The sequence below is a fragment of the Motacilla alba genome, chromosome 3 (genome assembly GCF_015832195.1).
Source record: "Motacilla alba alba isolate MOTALB_02 chromosome 3, Motacilla_alba_V1.0_pri, whole genome shotgun sequence".
NCBI classification, from domain to species: domain Eukaryota; kingdom Metazoa; phylum Chordata; class Aves; order Passeriformes; family Motacillidae; genus Motacilla; species Motacilla alba.
Window position 1 is genome coordinate 6,475,830 of NC_052018.1, and position 13,880 is coordinate 6,489,709.

The 13,880-nt window shown below is 46.4% G+C and overlaps 1 protein-coding gene and 1 long non-coding RNA gene across 3 annotated transcripts; one reads left to right on the plus strand and one right to left on the minus strand.

Annotated features, from left to right (window-relative positions):
- Positions 1-1,416: 1,416 nt before the first annotated feature.
- LOC119699832 lies at positions 1,417-5,537 on the minus strand. Its single transcript, XR_005256560.1, has 3 exons — positions 4,115-5,537; positions 3,687-3,967; positions 1,417-1,807 (listed from the first exon to the last, which is right to left on the minus strand). It is a non-coding gene; the product is annotated as an uncharacterized LOC119699832 (long non-coding RNA).
- On the plus strand, positions 3,842-11,434 carry SLC25A27 (solute carrier family 25 member 27). 2 transcript variants are annotated; one of them, XR_005256559.1, is made up of 9 exons: positions 3,842-4,063; positions 5,544-5,735; positions 6,500-6,584; positions 7,192-7,314; positions 8,021-8,133; positions 8,783-8,867; positions 9,436-9,547; positions 9,877-9,979; positions 10,401-11,434. XR_005256559.1 is itself a non-coding variant. In XM_038133824.1 (9 exons), the coding sequence occupies exons 1-9, from the start codon at positions 3,961-3,963 to the stop codon at positions 10,470-10,472; spliced, it is 969 nt and encodes a 322-aa protein (XP_037989752.1). In that variant the 5' UTR covers positions 3,842-3,960; the 3' UTR covers positions 10,473-11,434. The 2 variants fall into 2 exon arrangements, 1 of the variants encoding a protein (XP_037989752.1); XM_038133824.1 differs by having other exon boundaries at positions 9,455-9,547.
- The last annotated feature ends 2,446 nt before the right edge of the window (positions 11,435-13,880 follow it).

Sequence of the window (13,880 nt, forward strand, 5' to 3'; positions counted from 1 at the left end):
TTTCAGAGAGGTCAGATTAGTTTCTTTGCATGTGTGAAAGTGGCACATCAAAATTACTTACAGAATACATTAAGTATAAAAAACCCCTAGGAAGTGCTGTCAGCATCTACCCCCACACACCCTCAGCAGGTTTGAAGAGAACAGAAAACCAGGAGGAGAGGCTGACAGACCAGATGAGTGTGCTGCCACTCGGGCCCCTCAGCAGGCTGGAAAACAGGCAGAGAGGGACTTATCTCAAAATCAGAGACTAACAGCTCGGAAGAGACCCCAAGGATCCCCTGGTCCAGCTTTTCCTGGTTAAAACAAAAAAAAAAAAAAAAACAAAAAAAACCACCAAAAAAACCCCACCAAAACAAAAACAAACAAACAAACAAAAAAAACCCAAACCCTTAATGAAGTTCAGCACAGGGAAATGCCAAGTCCTGCCACTGGGTAGGATCAGCACCGTTCACCAATACAGGCTGAGGGGGCACCGTTCACCAATACAGGCTGAGGGGGCACCTGGGTGGACGGGAACTTTGTAGATTTGGGGTCCTGGTGGACACCAGGTTGAACACGAGTCAGAGATGGACCTTTGCACTCAAGAGCACCCTGGGCTGCATCAGGGAAAGTGCTGCCAGCAGATTGAGGGAGGTGATCCTCTGCCAAAAGTGAAGTGCCAAAAAGGGGCTGGAGCATCTGTCATTTCAGGAGAGGCTGAGGCAGCTGGGACAGCTCAGTCTGGGGAAGAGAAGGCTCAGGGGGATCCCCTCAGTGAACACCTGAAGGGAGGGTGCAAAGAGGATGGAGCCAGGCTCTTTTAAGGGGGCCCAGTGAAAGGGCAAGAGGCAGTGGGCATAAACAAATACAGATACAAAAATGTGGGGTTTCACCCCCGGATTGGGATGACCCCGAAAGATGGAAAAGTCCCTCCTCCAACCCGTGCCTTCGAAGAAAGACTCAGTAGTCTTCTGTTGTCTGTTCTCAAGGTTGTTTATTGTTGGTTATCTACAAGATTCTTCTCCCTGAACTGCTGTGGCCCGTTCAGCAGCTCAGACAAAGGCACTCTGCCTCTCAGGGGGCTGGTGCTATCTTTTATATCATATATTACGTACTACATGTTTATGCTTTTTCTCCAATACCTACTATCTATATTGAATAGTGACTTTCTACTCTAAACCAATCTGTGAGTGCCAACACCACCAAAGACATGGAGGTTAGGAAGGAGAAAGAAAGAGGACAGGGCACACCCAAGTCCCTCCATCTTAGAACTCCTGACCCCCATGTACAAAACTTGGACCCCTGTGTACAAGGCTTAAAACCCCCCTGTACAGCACTCAGAAATCCTTCCTTTCACTGCGTGACTACTTCTACTACAATATCTAAACTTTTGTGACTTCTTGTTCTTCCTGCAAAGTTGGTAAACTGTTCCATGGGTCAGATTCAAAACCACAGGGGTCTCTGGCTGCATGCCAGGGTCTCAGATGCTTTTGACCTGGGTCTGGAACGTCCGAGAATGTCTGTGGGACATTCTGAGTTCCGACACAAAAACAGTTTAACTCACTTCCTATACAGGAAGAGGTGCACAAACAGGAACCTTTCTACCTGTGCAGACAGGCAATACAGTAAAAGTAGCACAGCAGAAATATAGGAAATACCTGATAGTAGGGGGTTAAGAGCTGTGAAAATTAGGTGCATGTTCTTCATTAAACAGTCATTTTGAAATACCTTGGGATCTTACATGTTATTTGTAGGTGCAGAAGATCAAGCTCACATACGTCAGCTGTGACAAATAGGGCGGGGTGTTGATCTCCATTTTGCAAACTGTCTGGAACAAACAGATAAATCACTGTTAACTGTGATATTTCTACACTTCTGTGCTTAGTTATCACAGCTCTTTATATGTTTATTTCCTAGTTTTATTTTATCCTTTAAGTTATTTCTCTTACTATAAAGGGGTAAAGTGATAAGAGAGCTAAAGGCCTTGTAATATTGTAGAAAATTCATCTTTTCATTATATGCATGGTATATTTTCATAAACTGACTGAGTAGTGAGTTTGAAGTGATCTATATATACAGGTCAGACAATTCCTCAAGCCTCTGTGAAGACATTCATTAAAGGCCTTTTTGTTTGTTTTGGTATTTTTTGTTTTGTTTAGGTTGTACTTTTAGGGCATTATTTGGTGAAGAACATGAGATGCAAGGTACTATTGTGAGGAGGACACAGCCAGTGGGAATGTGTGACAGTCACTGCCAAGCTTTCCTCAGGCTGGGCAGTGGTCAATGCTTTCTCCAAGTGAACTAACACAGAAGCACAGGTGAAGGCACTGAGCAGTCTGGCTGCCTTTCTCCAGCAGCACACAGCTGGCCCAGACCCCGCTGCTGTGCTTCCACCCAGCAGCTTCCACCAGGCTGGGAAGAGAATACTCCTCTTCACAGCCATCCGCCAATCATCTGGTTTAAAAAAGAACCTATTTCTTCAGGCTAGAAATGACCGTGGAGAGCTGCTCCTTCCATAGGATGCTGCAATGTTATGAGGTTTACTTTAAGGAGGGATCTAGTTGTCGTTTTCCACTCCCTACAGCATGGTCATAGAGAAAACAGAATGACCCAGAGGTGTAGAGCTAAAGGATGGTTGTGAAACCCTCATTCTGGGAGGTTTTCAGGGGACCAAACAAGACCTTGGGCAACCTGCTGTAACTCCAAAGCTCTCCTGCTGTGACAGAGGACTGTAGGATGACTGCAGGTGAACTCTAGAAGTCCTCTCTACCCCACATCACGAGTCGCTGATACACAGGCTGATAGAGTGTGGCACAAGCTGACCCAAGCCCACAGAACAGCTGTGGAGGGAGGCACAAAGTGCCACAGCAGATGGCATGAACTGTCCAGAAACAGTCTCTGAACCACTCGTACCTTCCATGCAGCCAGGCATGTTTGCATTAGATTGCAATATGCCCTCTCCCCATTTTTAACCACGGCTTTGTCAGGAGTTTGTTTTATCCCTGCATGAATTCTAATGAATTTTGACCCCAAGAAGGATCCAATTTAATACCAATTACTGGTGACCAATGAGACAGATTCATCCAACTGCAACTGAATATTTCACCTGCAATGCTCCCTTAATTTGTCTGAATTATTTCAAAAGGGACTACACACCAAAGCTTTAGGCAGTCAGAGGTGTGGAGAGGTGTTCTGGGATGTTTCTGTGACCAAAAAAAATCTTCAAATCAGCATGAGGATTACTGACTAAAGGCTAATGATTAACTTAGGGATTCAGCTGAGCCTTAATGATAAATGAAAAGCCCTACAGTAATTTAAGAGAAATTAGGACTGGCACAAAACAGGACTTCAGCACTCAGCGAGGAAAAGCTTTAAAGTTTTCACTTAAGAGCTCTGAGAAATGATCCATTTCTGCCATCCCAGGCTTGCTGGGATCCTTGTTCAAACTGCAGTGCTGCGTGCCTAATCTGCAGCCTCAGCTCGGCACGTAGCTGTTGCTAATGCAGCTCTTTCTAAAGCAGATCTGATCAATTAATCCCTCCCGGATGCAGCTGCTTGACGCGGGAACAGAGTTTGGGGGTCCCCAGGCAGTGCTGCCAATGGCAGCACCCCGCAAAGCAAACAGACCCCACGCATAATCTTGAGCTCTCGTTAATGATTACTCTTTTTAATGTAGATAATGGACAAATCCGTGCGTGTGTCTGTACCTGCAGTGCCGGTTTTCAGGCACAGAGCAGCCTTGGTGACAGACTACATTTCCCAGGAGCCTGTTGCGCCGGAGTCTCTTGTGTCACTGCAGAAGGACCTTGCAGCTCTGCAGAGCCGCTCGGGCTGCTGCAGTTCCCGGTGCTGGCGCTGGAGGAACATGACCTTCCGCAGCTTGGCTCCTAAACCACCCCGAGCTGACCGGCGCTAGGGCCCGCTCTTGCAGACTCAGCAGGGCAGGGTGGCTGGTTACCCTCGGTTCATGTGAGATGCTAGATGTCACCTGCAGAAGAAGAGAGGAGCTTATCCCTTCCAGAGAGATGGCCCCGAGCCAGCAAATTCGCTCTGTCAGCCTGTGCAGCGGCTGTGGCAGAACTAGGTACAACTCACCGTGCTTTTCCGAGAGGGAAGGGGGGTCAGATTTACTTACGGGGGGCAGGGGGAACATCAGTCCCCGGATGCCTCATTCCTCAGTGTTCTGCTCCAGCAAATCTGCATTTTGCTGTGCTAGTCGTGGCTTTTCCATAATGTTTTATGCCACCTGACCGTGGCTGGAGGGAGGGTTTTTTCAGGATGAAATCTTTGCCTCGGAGACCAAAGGGCTGCAGTCATTAACTCAGTGCAGTTGTGACTAATTTAAGCTTTGCATTGGCTGGGTTTCCAGAGAAAGACTAAAGAGGCAGGCAGATCTGTTGCCTAAGTTACTAGCAAGGCCTTATTCCTTCAGGAACTTCCTTTTCATAGTCAATGAAGGTTAATCAGCAAAAAATCAACTCTTAAGTTTCTGGTCACAGTGGAGATGCTTATAAAAATGGAGTTGGAAAACTGCTTGGTGAAACATGGACTAGAAGCCCACTGGCATCTGTGTATCACTGCTTTGTGACCAAGTAACTTATTTTGAATATTTTTCAGCACCTTCTTTATAATTTCTACAGGCTCTTACAGGCAAGTCAGTTACATTTCTCTAAGGATTTGTAACTTCTCAATGTTTGCTAATCTTTAAACATGAACTCCAAACTTAATGCACAAACAGACTATAAAGCTGCTGAGGCTTTGAGCAGTGAGTGCCTTCCCCTGGCAACTGAATCCTGCTTTGGAAGGACCCTGTTGTGTCCCAGAGGGATCAAACAAAGACAAGCCCTGCTCCTTCCCTGCCTCAGGCTGGAAAGGTCCATCACCAGGCACTCCTGGCCTGGAACCGAAATGAGGGACACAAATATGTATCCGTACTGTTTTAGGAGCTGCCCTGGGAAGCTGAGATCACCTTGGATCTCCTTCATGGCCACCAGTTATTTCAGTGAGATAAATAACAGGCTAGACATTATTTCTGTGCCTGTATAATGAAAGCAAGCATGCTTTAGGGTGGTTTGTAGGACAGATACGTATGTAAATTTGTAGGTGAATCTGAATGTATGTCAGCATTATAATGACCTCTGCGGGGTTGTTCCTGACCATAACATGTGCTGCCACCGTGCTGGACAGTGGCTGGACAGAACTGGAAAGACCACATGATCAGTTGAGACATATGACTGCTCTGTATTCAGGGGGAGCAACTGGAACAGGATTTTTAATCCTGAGTCCCTCAGAAGGTACACATATTTGCATGAGAAATCTGCAAAACTAAATATGGGAGAAAGACTGTGTGTTTGACAGGAACGTCATTTAGTTTCTTGTGCTGAGAGCCACTTTTAACAGACCTGGATGAGAATTCTCCTTTTCTCCAGGGATCTCCTGGACTCTGTTGGGTACAGCCCCTGCCCCTTGGGCTGGCAGCGCGTTGTGGTGAGGCTGTTCCCGGCACGGGAGATCTCCCTGCAGCCGTACTCGTATTCACCGTGTTCCCGGCCCTTTGCCCGCAGTGACATTTCCCCTGGATCTCACGAAAACCCGGCTGCAGATCCAAGGTGAAGCTGCCGTGCGCCGCGGCGGAGCGGCGGCCGGGCCGGCGGTGCCGTACCGCGGGATGCTGCGCACGGCGGCGGGAATCGCGCAGGAGGAGGGCGTACGGAAGCTCTGGCAAGGAGCCACGCCGGCCGTCTACCGCCACATAGGTGAATATCTGCTTGTCATGGGACACGAAGGGTCCTGCCCACTGTGGCCAAGCCTTTTGGAGTGAACTTGCCATATTTTCTTGTACTCTAATTATATCTGTGAGGACTTTTCAGGCTAGCCTGCAATCCCACTTTGAAATATATGAGATTTCAGATCAACAGCATCTCTTCCTTCCCCTTCCCAGTCCTTCGTGGCCTTATTCTGGCTTCTGGGAAAACAAAATATAAGTTCTCTGTCATCTTTGCATGAAGGTCTTGTTCAGGAAGTCCAGACAGTCAAGAGTTCTCAGAACAATAAATGTCTCATATGTGAAGGAAGTGGGGACAGATTAGGAAAAAAGATGGGAAAAAAGATGAGGTTGCAGGCACAAGGGAGAAATACAATTGTTTAAAAGAAATGCATTAGCGGTTTGCCACGAATAACAGCTTTCTGTGCTTTGGCTGGAAATACGGTGACAAAAACAAACCTCAAAAGCACTTGTGGAGGTTTCATGCTTGGCATCAGCCCAGAAGGAGGCGAAGCAGTCCCATCTCCTTAGGGTGCAGGCTCAGCCAGAGAGATTTCTTGATGCTAAAACGCCCTGGCTCTCCCACTGCCACCAGGCAAACCCCTCACTTTCCCCATTCGGATCACAAACATGAGAGCAGTGACCAGCTGACCAGGTGAGCCCTGGAGTGTCATAAACCAAGGTCTTGATCTCTCTCTCACTGTGAGGTCCAGAAATGGCAGACCCGAGAACTGTCTCCTGCTTTTGTTTCCACAGTATACACTGGTGTTCGGATGGTTACTTATGAATATCTCCGTGACTCTGTGCTTGGCAGGGCAGAGGGTGAAAGCTTTCCTCTCTGGTAATGTTGCATATTCATGCATATTTATTGCTTGCTTGGGGATTGTCCTTACTGTAGGAGACCTACAGCCAAATCTTAGGTCCAAAATGTATCTGGTTTTAGAATGGGATTGATAAAATGCTACAGGAAGGGGGACCTATGGATGATACTGAAATTTCTGATTTAACTAAAATAAATAGACCCATAAAATTAACACAGTTCATCTAGTAGCAGTGGGAGAGAAAGAAAAGGTTTATATGTCAGCAAGCAGTTTGGAATTTCAGGTGGGCATTGAGTTGTAATACATGGAGCATCATCCTTTACTTGTGTACTTTGCCATCCTGCCTTTAAACCTTAAGCAAAGAGCAAAATGTAACCTTGTTTTGTTTGGTTTTTTTTTTTTTCCCAGGTAAGTTTTAACCCATTTTGAAAACTGAAAGAAATATTACTGACTACTTTAACAACCTGTAGCCACCACAATTATTACCTTTGCTTTGGCTGTTAATATATGGAATAACTGTTTAGACTTGTTCCACCTGGGTTGTGCTGCTGAACTCTTCAGCTTGAGCACTGTGACCTGTGAAAATATTCAGTGTATACTGGAGCACAATTTTTCTCCATTTGGCAGGAAAGCTGTGGTTGGAGGCATATCTGCAGGTGCCATTGGACAGTTTTTTGCCAGCCCAACTGATCTGGTGAAGGTGCAGATGCAGATGGAGGGAAAAAGGAAGTTGGAAGGAAAGCCGTTACGGTTGGTTCCTCTCAGAGCTGGTGTTTCTTCCCCTGTTACTGATCCCTCTTTGGCCCAGGGTGTGTTTCTCTGTGTTTTCTGCCGCCCCTTTTCCCCAGCTGTTCTGTGCCCTTTTACAGGGAGAGCACCTGATGGCTCTGGGCAGTGAAGAGGGGCGGGATTCAAGACCTCCTCCTTATTCCATTTATACTCATCTTCTTTATTCTGACTTATTGGTCCCAGGGACCACAAACCCATCCTCTGTGCTGCAGCACGCCCATGCCAGCACTGCACCATGGGGAGGGAAGGACGCTTTCTGAAGATGGAAGAAAGCACGAGTGAAATGGCTCGTGCAGGATGCACAGGCACAAGGAAAGCTGGCACACAGCAGAGCTTGAGACTCTTCTGCAGATACCAGGACATGCTGCTGCTTGCATTCCAAACTGCTGCCATCATTTGGTGTCACATACATTTAGTATTGTAACCCAGTGTGGGAACTAAGGCTTGTCTGCTGTTAGGGACCAGATCACTGCTTTGCAAGGCAACCGGTATCTCTGGTAAAATACTGTGGCATGAAAGTCAAAGACAGATCCAAAAATCGATCTGGAGTGCCAGATCCTTGCAGGTATAAATTCCTAATCTTCTGTGAGGACCCAGTGCAGTAAAGTACTGGAACATGCAAAGATTTCGCTGGGCTGTCTACCCACAGGTTTTATCTTGATTTCAGGTTTCGGGGCGTGCACCACGCATTTCTGAAGATCCTGTCTGAAGGAGGAGTAAGGGGACTTTGGGCTGGATGGGTACCAAACGTCCAGAGAGCTGCTCTGGTGAATATGGGAGGTAAATGGAATGACTTGGCCTGCAGCACTTAAGGCCCCACCAAAGCTTTAAGAAAAAGGAGCTCAGCTGCTCCCTTTGTGTTACTGTCCTGATTACCTGGGGCCCTGTTTGGAGCACGCTGCAGGTGACCTCTGCCTCGTGCGCCTGTGTTTTGGTCCTGTGGAAATCAAATGGCTTAAAAGTAAGTTTTTACCTGAATTTAAGGAAAAGTGAGCCAGAAGCTGAAGGGGTCCCACGGCCAGCAAAGCAGGGACTTCATCAGCCACAACCCAGCACCCAAGTGAGGTGAGCAGGGCAGAGCCAGCAAAGGCAGCCAGGCTTCACCAAGATCCAGATCCGTAGGGAAGTGTGTGCTGATGAGGCAGGTGTGAGACCAAGCCAGGAAGGTGAGCCAGCAGCAGGGCTGGTGAGGGTCACCCAGATACAGCTCAGCATCATTTGTAAGGTAAATCAGAGCAGATGGGAGCAGAAAGGAGAATGTGCTCACATGTCTAAAGACAGGACTGAGGTGCCAACGCCCTCATTAAAAACTGAGAGTGCCAGCTGTGCCAAAGGCAGGAGCCTCAATGGAAATGAACATCCTGTGTTGTGAACAGCACAGACCATTCACTCCTGACAGTGCTGTTTTTTCTCATTATCCTCTTTACAGATCTGACCACTTATGACACAGTGAAACACTTCTTGCTTCTGAACACGACACTTGAGGACAATAGTGTGACTCACAGTGTTAGCAGGTGCTGTATTCTCCAATTACCCTTTTCCATTGTGGAGCATTTCCAGCCTTGCTGTCTTCATCTGCCTCTCTGTGCCAGCAGAAGACCCCATTCTTTGATTTTGATACTGCTGATGAAATGCAACTTTACAATTATTCTTTTCCTTAGAGAACATCACTTTATAGAAGACACAAGAGAAAGAATGCAACCATTGCTACAAAAGTGCCCTCACTAGAAGTGCCTTGTTGGTGCATGTAAACACCTTTACTCTAATCTGTGGGAGCACAGTGATACAACTTCTGCAGAACATCCTCTTTTACTCTCTTAAGTGATGAAAAAATCTGCTTTATATAAACGTTATGAATTGCCTATTGTGGGTCCTTCATCCCTGACCCAGAACTGAAAACAGAGGTGTGGGCAGCTGGCACTGGGAGGACATGTGAGCAAGAGCAGTAAGAGTAAGCTTCCCACATCAAGTTTATGAGTTATTACTCATGATTTGATAATAACTGTTTTAATATATCTTCATTATAAGAACTGAAATCACAATGCTGAAATTTTTATGATACATCTTGGTTTCTTCCTTAAGTATCTGTTGCTGTTGGCAGTGCCTGCTCTGGGCTGGTAGCAGCTGTTCTGGGAACTCCTGCAGACGTGGTCAAAACCCGGATAATGAACCAGCCAAGAGATAAGCAGGGAAGGTATGGACACTTCACAGACCTCCTTGTCAGCAGCACATTGAAACCATGGCTCTGACTGATTTCAGTGGGAGTGAAGTGCTAAGTTGATAATTTGCTCTTCATCTTTCTAGTGATGATTTTACTGATTTAGTACATGTCTGGGGGGTGTTGTTGTGATGGCCATCTAAGCATAACCAGTAGATTTCAGTTCTGGATTAGGCTCCAAGGAGCTTACAAAAGCATTTGGCTTGTAGAAAAATCTCAGCACAAATTATTTTTATGAGGGGGATGTTTTATTTTTTTAATTGTGTATGTGTAATCCTAACACTGTTCTCCTTGCACATTGCTAGAGGTCTGCTCTATAAATCTTCCATGGACTGCTTGATTCAAACTGTCCAGGGTGAAGGGTTTATGTCTCTGTACAAAGGCTTTTTACCAACCTGGATGCGAATGGTACGTGCTTTTTAACTCTCTTTACAAGAACAATTAGCAGTACAATGTGAGGAGTGTGGATGCAGCCCTAACCCTATGTAATATTACAATTTTTGTATGGAAGACATAATCATAGAATTGTAGAATGGTTTGGGTTCAAGAGACTTTAAAGATCATCTCATTCCAAACCCTCTGCCATGGGCAGGGACACCTTCCACTTGCTCAGAGCCCCATCCAACCTGGCCTTGAACATTTCCAGGGATGGGGAGTTCAGGGATGGGGAGTTCTGCCTCTCTGAGCAGACAGAGGCTTGGGAACCTCCAGAGCAATATGAGACTGAACCTAAGAATATGATTTTTAAGAAGATACAGTTTAATCTAATGGGCTTATTTATTGAGTTACTTCTGTTTTAAGCCTCTAACTTCAGTGTTTGCTTTCACAGGCACCTTGGTCACTGGTATTCTGGCTTACGTATGAACAAATCAGAAGGCTGTGTGGAGTTACTTCTTTTTAAAACCTTCAATGTTCGCAGAGGAGAGAAGAGTCAGAAAGCTGAATTCTCATTCCACAGGGTAGCAGGATCACATGTATAGCTCGTTGCTTCAAATCCAGGCCTTACTGCTTGGGAACAGCCATGACTTAAGGGTACTATTTGATTGTCAAACTGCTACATGAAATTTATATTATCCACAGGATAAAATTGTCACAACAATACTTCAGCTAGCAGCCAGCATCAGCTTTCCAAACCAGCAAACAGGAATAAAAAACATTCTACCAAGCAAATAGAACATAATACTCTTTGCTTGTTTGATAATGGAGATGGTTTCTATTGTTAAAGACAAGAGCAGGTTGATCAATGCACTGAACAAGTTCTGTGGATAAGCATCTATAAAATCATTTGGGAATTTTTGTTGTTAATTGCATTTGCACACAGATCAAGAACTACCTCTCGTTAGTTTGATGTGTCAGCAAGCCAAGCCTGTAGTGCTAGGTATTAAAAAAGCCAAAAACAGTTTACCTGATTCCAAATCTGCTTTGCACAAAAAGTGGCAGGTTTGTGTTCCTCTCACTTCCCAGAGACAACTCTTTAAGATCATGATTAAAATGCAGTCCTGTTCCCAGAAAATCAAAAGCCTAGTTTGCTCTGCAACGCTTGAAGGTCTCAGGATACTCCATAGGACCAAGCTGAACTACTTGTCCTGTGACAATGTCGGTGCTGATGTGGCACACTGGGTCATTTTCCATGGAAATGTGCACTCTGCCCACTTTAAATCCTGATGGAAATACAACGTTCTCTTCAATAATTCAAAATGTTTGAACAGGAGTGATTGATTTATTTTTAAACCTAAAGCCTTCCAGATTTCATAGAGAAGGAGACTAGTGTTGTTTGTCACTAGGTTCACCTTTGGCAATCAAGAGTCAAAAATGCAGTATTAAAAGCAGCCATGAGTAGATAAAACAAAGCTGGCTTTGATGTAGAAAATGTGGCTCTTTGAATAAATACCCAGGATTTCTTCTAATCTTTGCAACCAGTGTCTCCAATGTGCCATTTTCTCACTGAACACAGTTTGGGTGCCTTCTTGGCTTGCACTTGTTTTTTCTGATGGTACTGTAGTTCAGTTGTGGCTGTATGCATCCGGGGGTGTGCTTCCAGCTTGGAAAACGTTCATCTCACCATTATTAGAGAGGCACAGAACCACAGAATGGGGCAGGTTGGAAAGCAGCACAGTGGCTCCCCTGTCCCACCTTCCTGCTCAAGCAGGGTCAACCCAGAGCACGGGGCACAGGATTGCACCCTGTCAGTTCTGGAATATCTCCAGTGAGGGAGACTCCACAGCCTCTCTGAAAAACATTCCAGGTCTTGGTCACTGCCCAATAAAGTTCTTCCTCATATTCAGGCAGAATTTCCTGTGCATCAATCCAAAGGTTTTGTTCAGAAATCCTGGTATTTTTGTAGCTGTCATCCTGAGAAACAAATCCAAGTTCTTTCTGTCTTGTACTCCAGCACCAGCAATGACAAACCAGCAAAGCTGCCGCTTCAGTTCCCTCCCAAGCACTCCCACCTGCCATCCTGTTAGCCTGACAGCCAGGTGATGGATACACAGCTTTACCTTTCTCGTGAGACAGAATAAGTACTTTTATCACACAGTCATGGAACAGTTTGGGTTGCAAGGGCCCTCTAAGATCAGTTCCAACCCCCTGCCATGGGCAGGGACACCTTCCACTATCCCAGGTTGCTCCAAGCTCTGTCCAGCCTGGCCTTGGACACTTCTAGGGATTGGGAATCCACAGCTTCTCTGGGCAACCTGTTCCTGTGTCTCACCACCCTCACAGGGAAGAATTTCTTCTTAACAGCCAATCTAAACCTGCTCTCTTTCACTTTGAAGTCATTCCCCCTTGTCCTGTCACTCCAGGCCCTTGTGAAAAAGTCTCTCTCCATCTTTCTTGCTGGCTCTCTTCAGGTACTGGAAGGCCACAGCTAGGTCACCTTGAAGCTTCTCCTCTCCATGCTGAATGATCCCAACCCTCTCAGCCTTTCCACAAAGGACAGTTGTTCAGCCTCGCTGCTAATCATAACCAGGATATTATTAAAGCAGTGTGTAAAACCACTTTTAGCCTGCATTTATCAAAGTTGCCATAAGCTACTTTTATGGGCACACAGCTTGAGAAAATCACTGAAACTCTAAGTTTTGTTAGAATAACCTTGATATGCTTCAATTAACAACACCTGAAAGAGGGGTCTGTTGATGAAACTGGATACAAGGAGTGCACAATTTATGCACCACAATGACATTCTGCAGAAAACAGCAGACAAAAAAGAGACTAACAAAGACTCAGTATGTGTCCTGGAAGGTCCCTACTTAGGGAAAAAGATAATAAAAAGACTGAAGAATATAGACTAATTTGCAAGAGAAGTGAGAAATCAATATCCAACAGAAGACAGAATACTAATTAATGCACAAGAATTCTGTAATTTAGAACCAGTGAATCTTGATTTATTTGCTAAAAATACATATATAAACATTAAAGTTCTGTATTTGCATCTGTGTAGAGGCCAGGATTTTGTCAGCCACACCCACACACTCCCCCTTGGCCGAGAATAAAGTAATGCCTGACTCGTTAGAGGGTCTTATTTATCCCAATGATTTCAGAGGATTTGGTAACAACGTCATCACTCAACTTGGTGTCACTTGTAAACTTGCCGAGGATGCACTCCAACCCTTCATCTATGCAATTAATGAAGATACTAAATAACACTGGTCCCAGTACGGACCCTTGAAGCACAGCTCAAAATAAAAATGACAAAAATGCCTCGTAAAAATCTTGTAGTGAAAAACTTCTTTAACTCTCTTCTTGAACTCTTAATAAATCTCTCTCTTCGGCTGTGAACCATTTGCGATCCCTGACGGGTGTCTGGCGCGAGCCCCCCGTCCTCACGCCGCGGCTGCCGCCCTCACGCCGCGCCCCGCCCTCAGGCTGCCGCAACCAATAGCCGCCAAGCTCCGCACGCGTGTCCCGCCCCTGGCGCCGCTCTGACCAATGGGAGCTAAGCGGGCTCGGCGCGCTCTCCCCCCTCACCCCGCCCCCGTCGTCCCGCCGCCACCCGTCCCTCGTGGAGCGCTCCACCGTGGGCAAGGGCAGCTCCGCCCGGCTCTGCCCTGAGCCCCGGGGCGCCCCGGACATTATTCCGTAACCCTCCTCTCCGTGGCGCCTCCGCGCACTCTTAGGGTAGCGGGAGCGGCTCCACGTACCAGCTGGCTTCACCCCTCCTTTTCCCCTTTCGCTTCGCGCCGCTCTGCACCCCACCGAGAGGGTCGAAATGGACTCGGCCGCTGGAGCAGCCGCTAACGGCTCCCCGTGCGTCACGTGGGCGGCGCGTGCTCTATATGAGGCCGAGGGGCGGCGGGCGAGGCGTTCATTC

Excerpts from the sequence above, each read along its gene's own strand:
- SLC25A27 (XM_038133824.1), top strand. The coding sequence starts at position 3,961 with ATGTCACCTGCAGAAGAAGAGAGGAGCTTATCCCTTCCAGAGAGATGG. Across the intron at positions 4,064-5,543 it reads AGCGGCTGTGGCAGAACTAG|TGACATTTCCCCTGGATCTC; the intron begins GTACAACTCACC and ends CTTTGCCCGCAG. Across the intron at positions 5,736-6,499 it reads GGCCGTCTACCGCCACATAG|TATACACTGGTGTTCGGATG; the intron begins GTGAATATCTGC and ends TTGTTTCCACAG.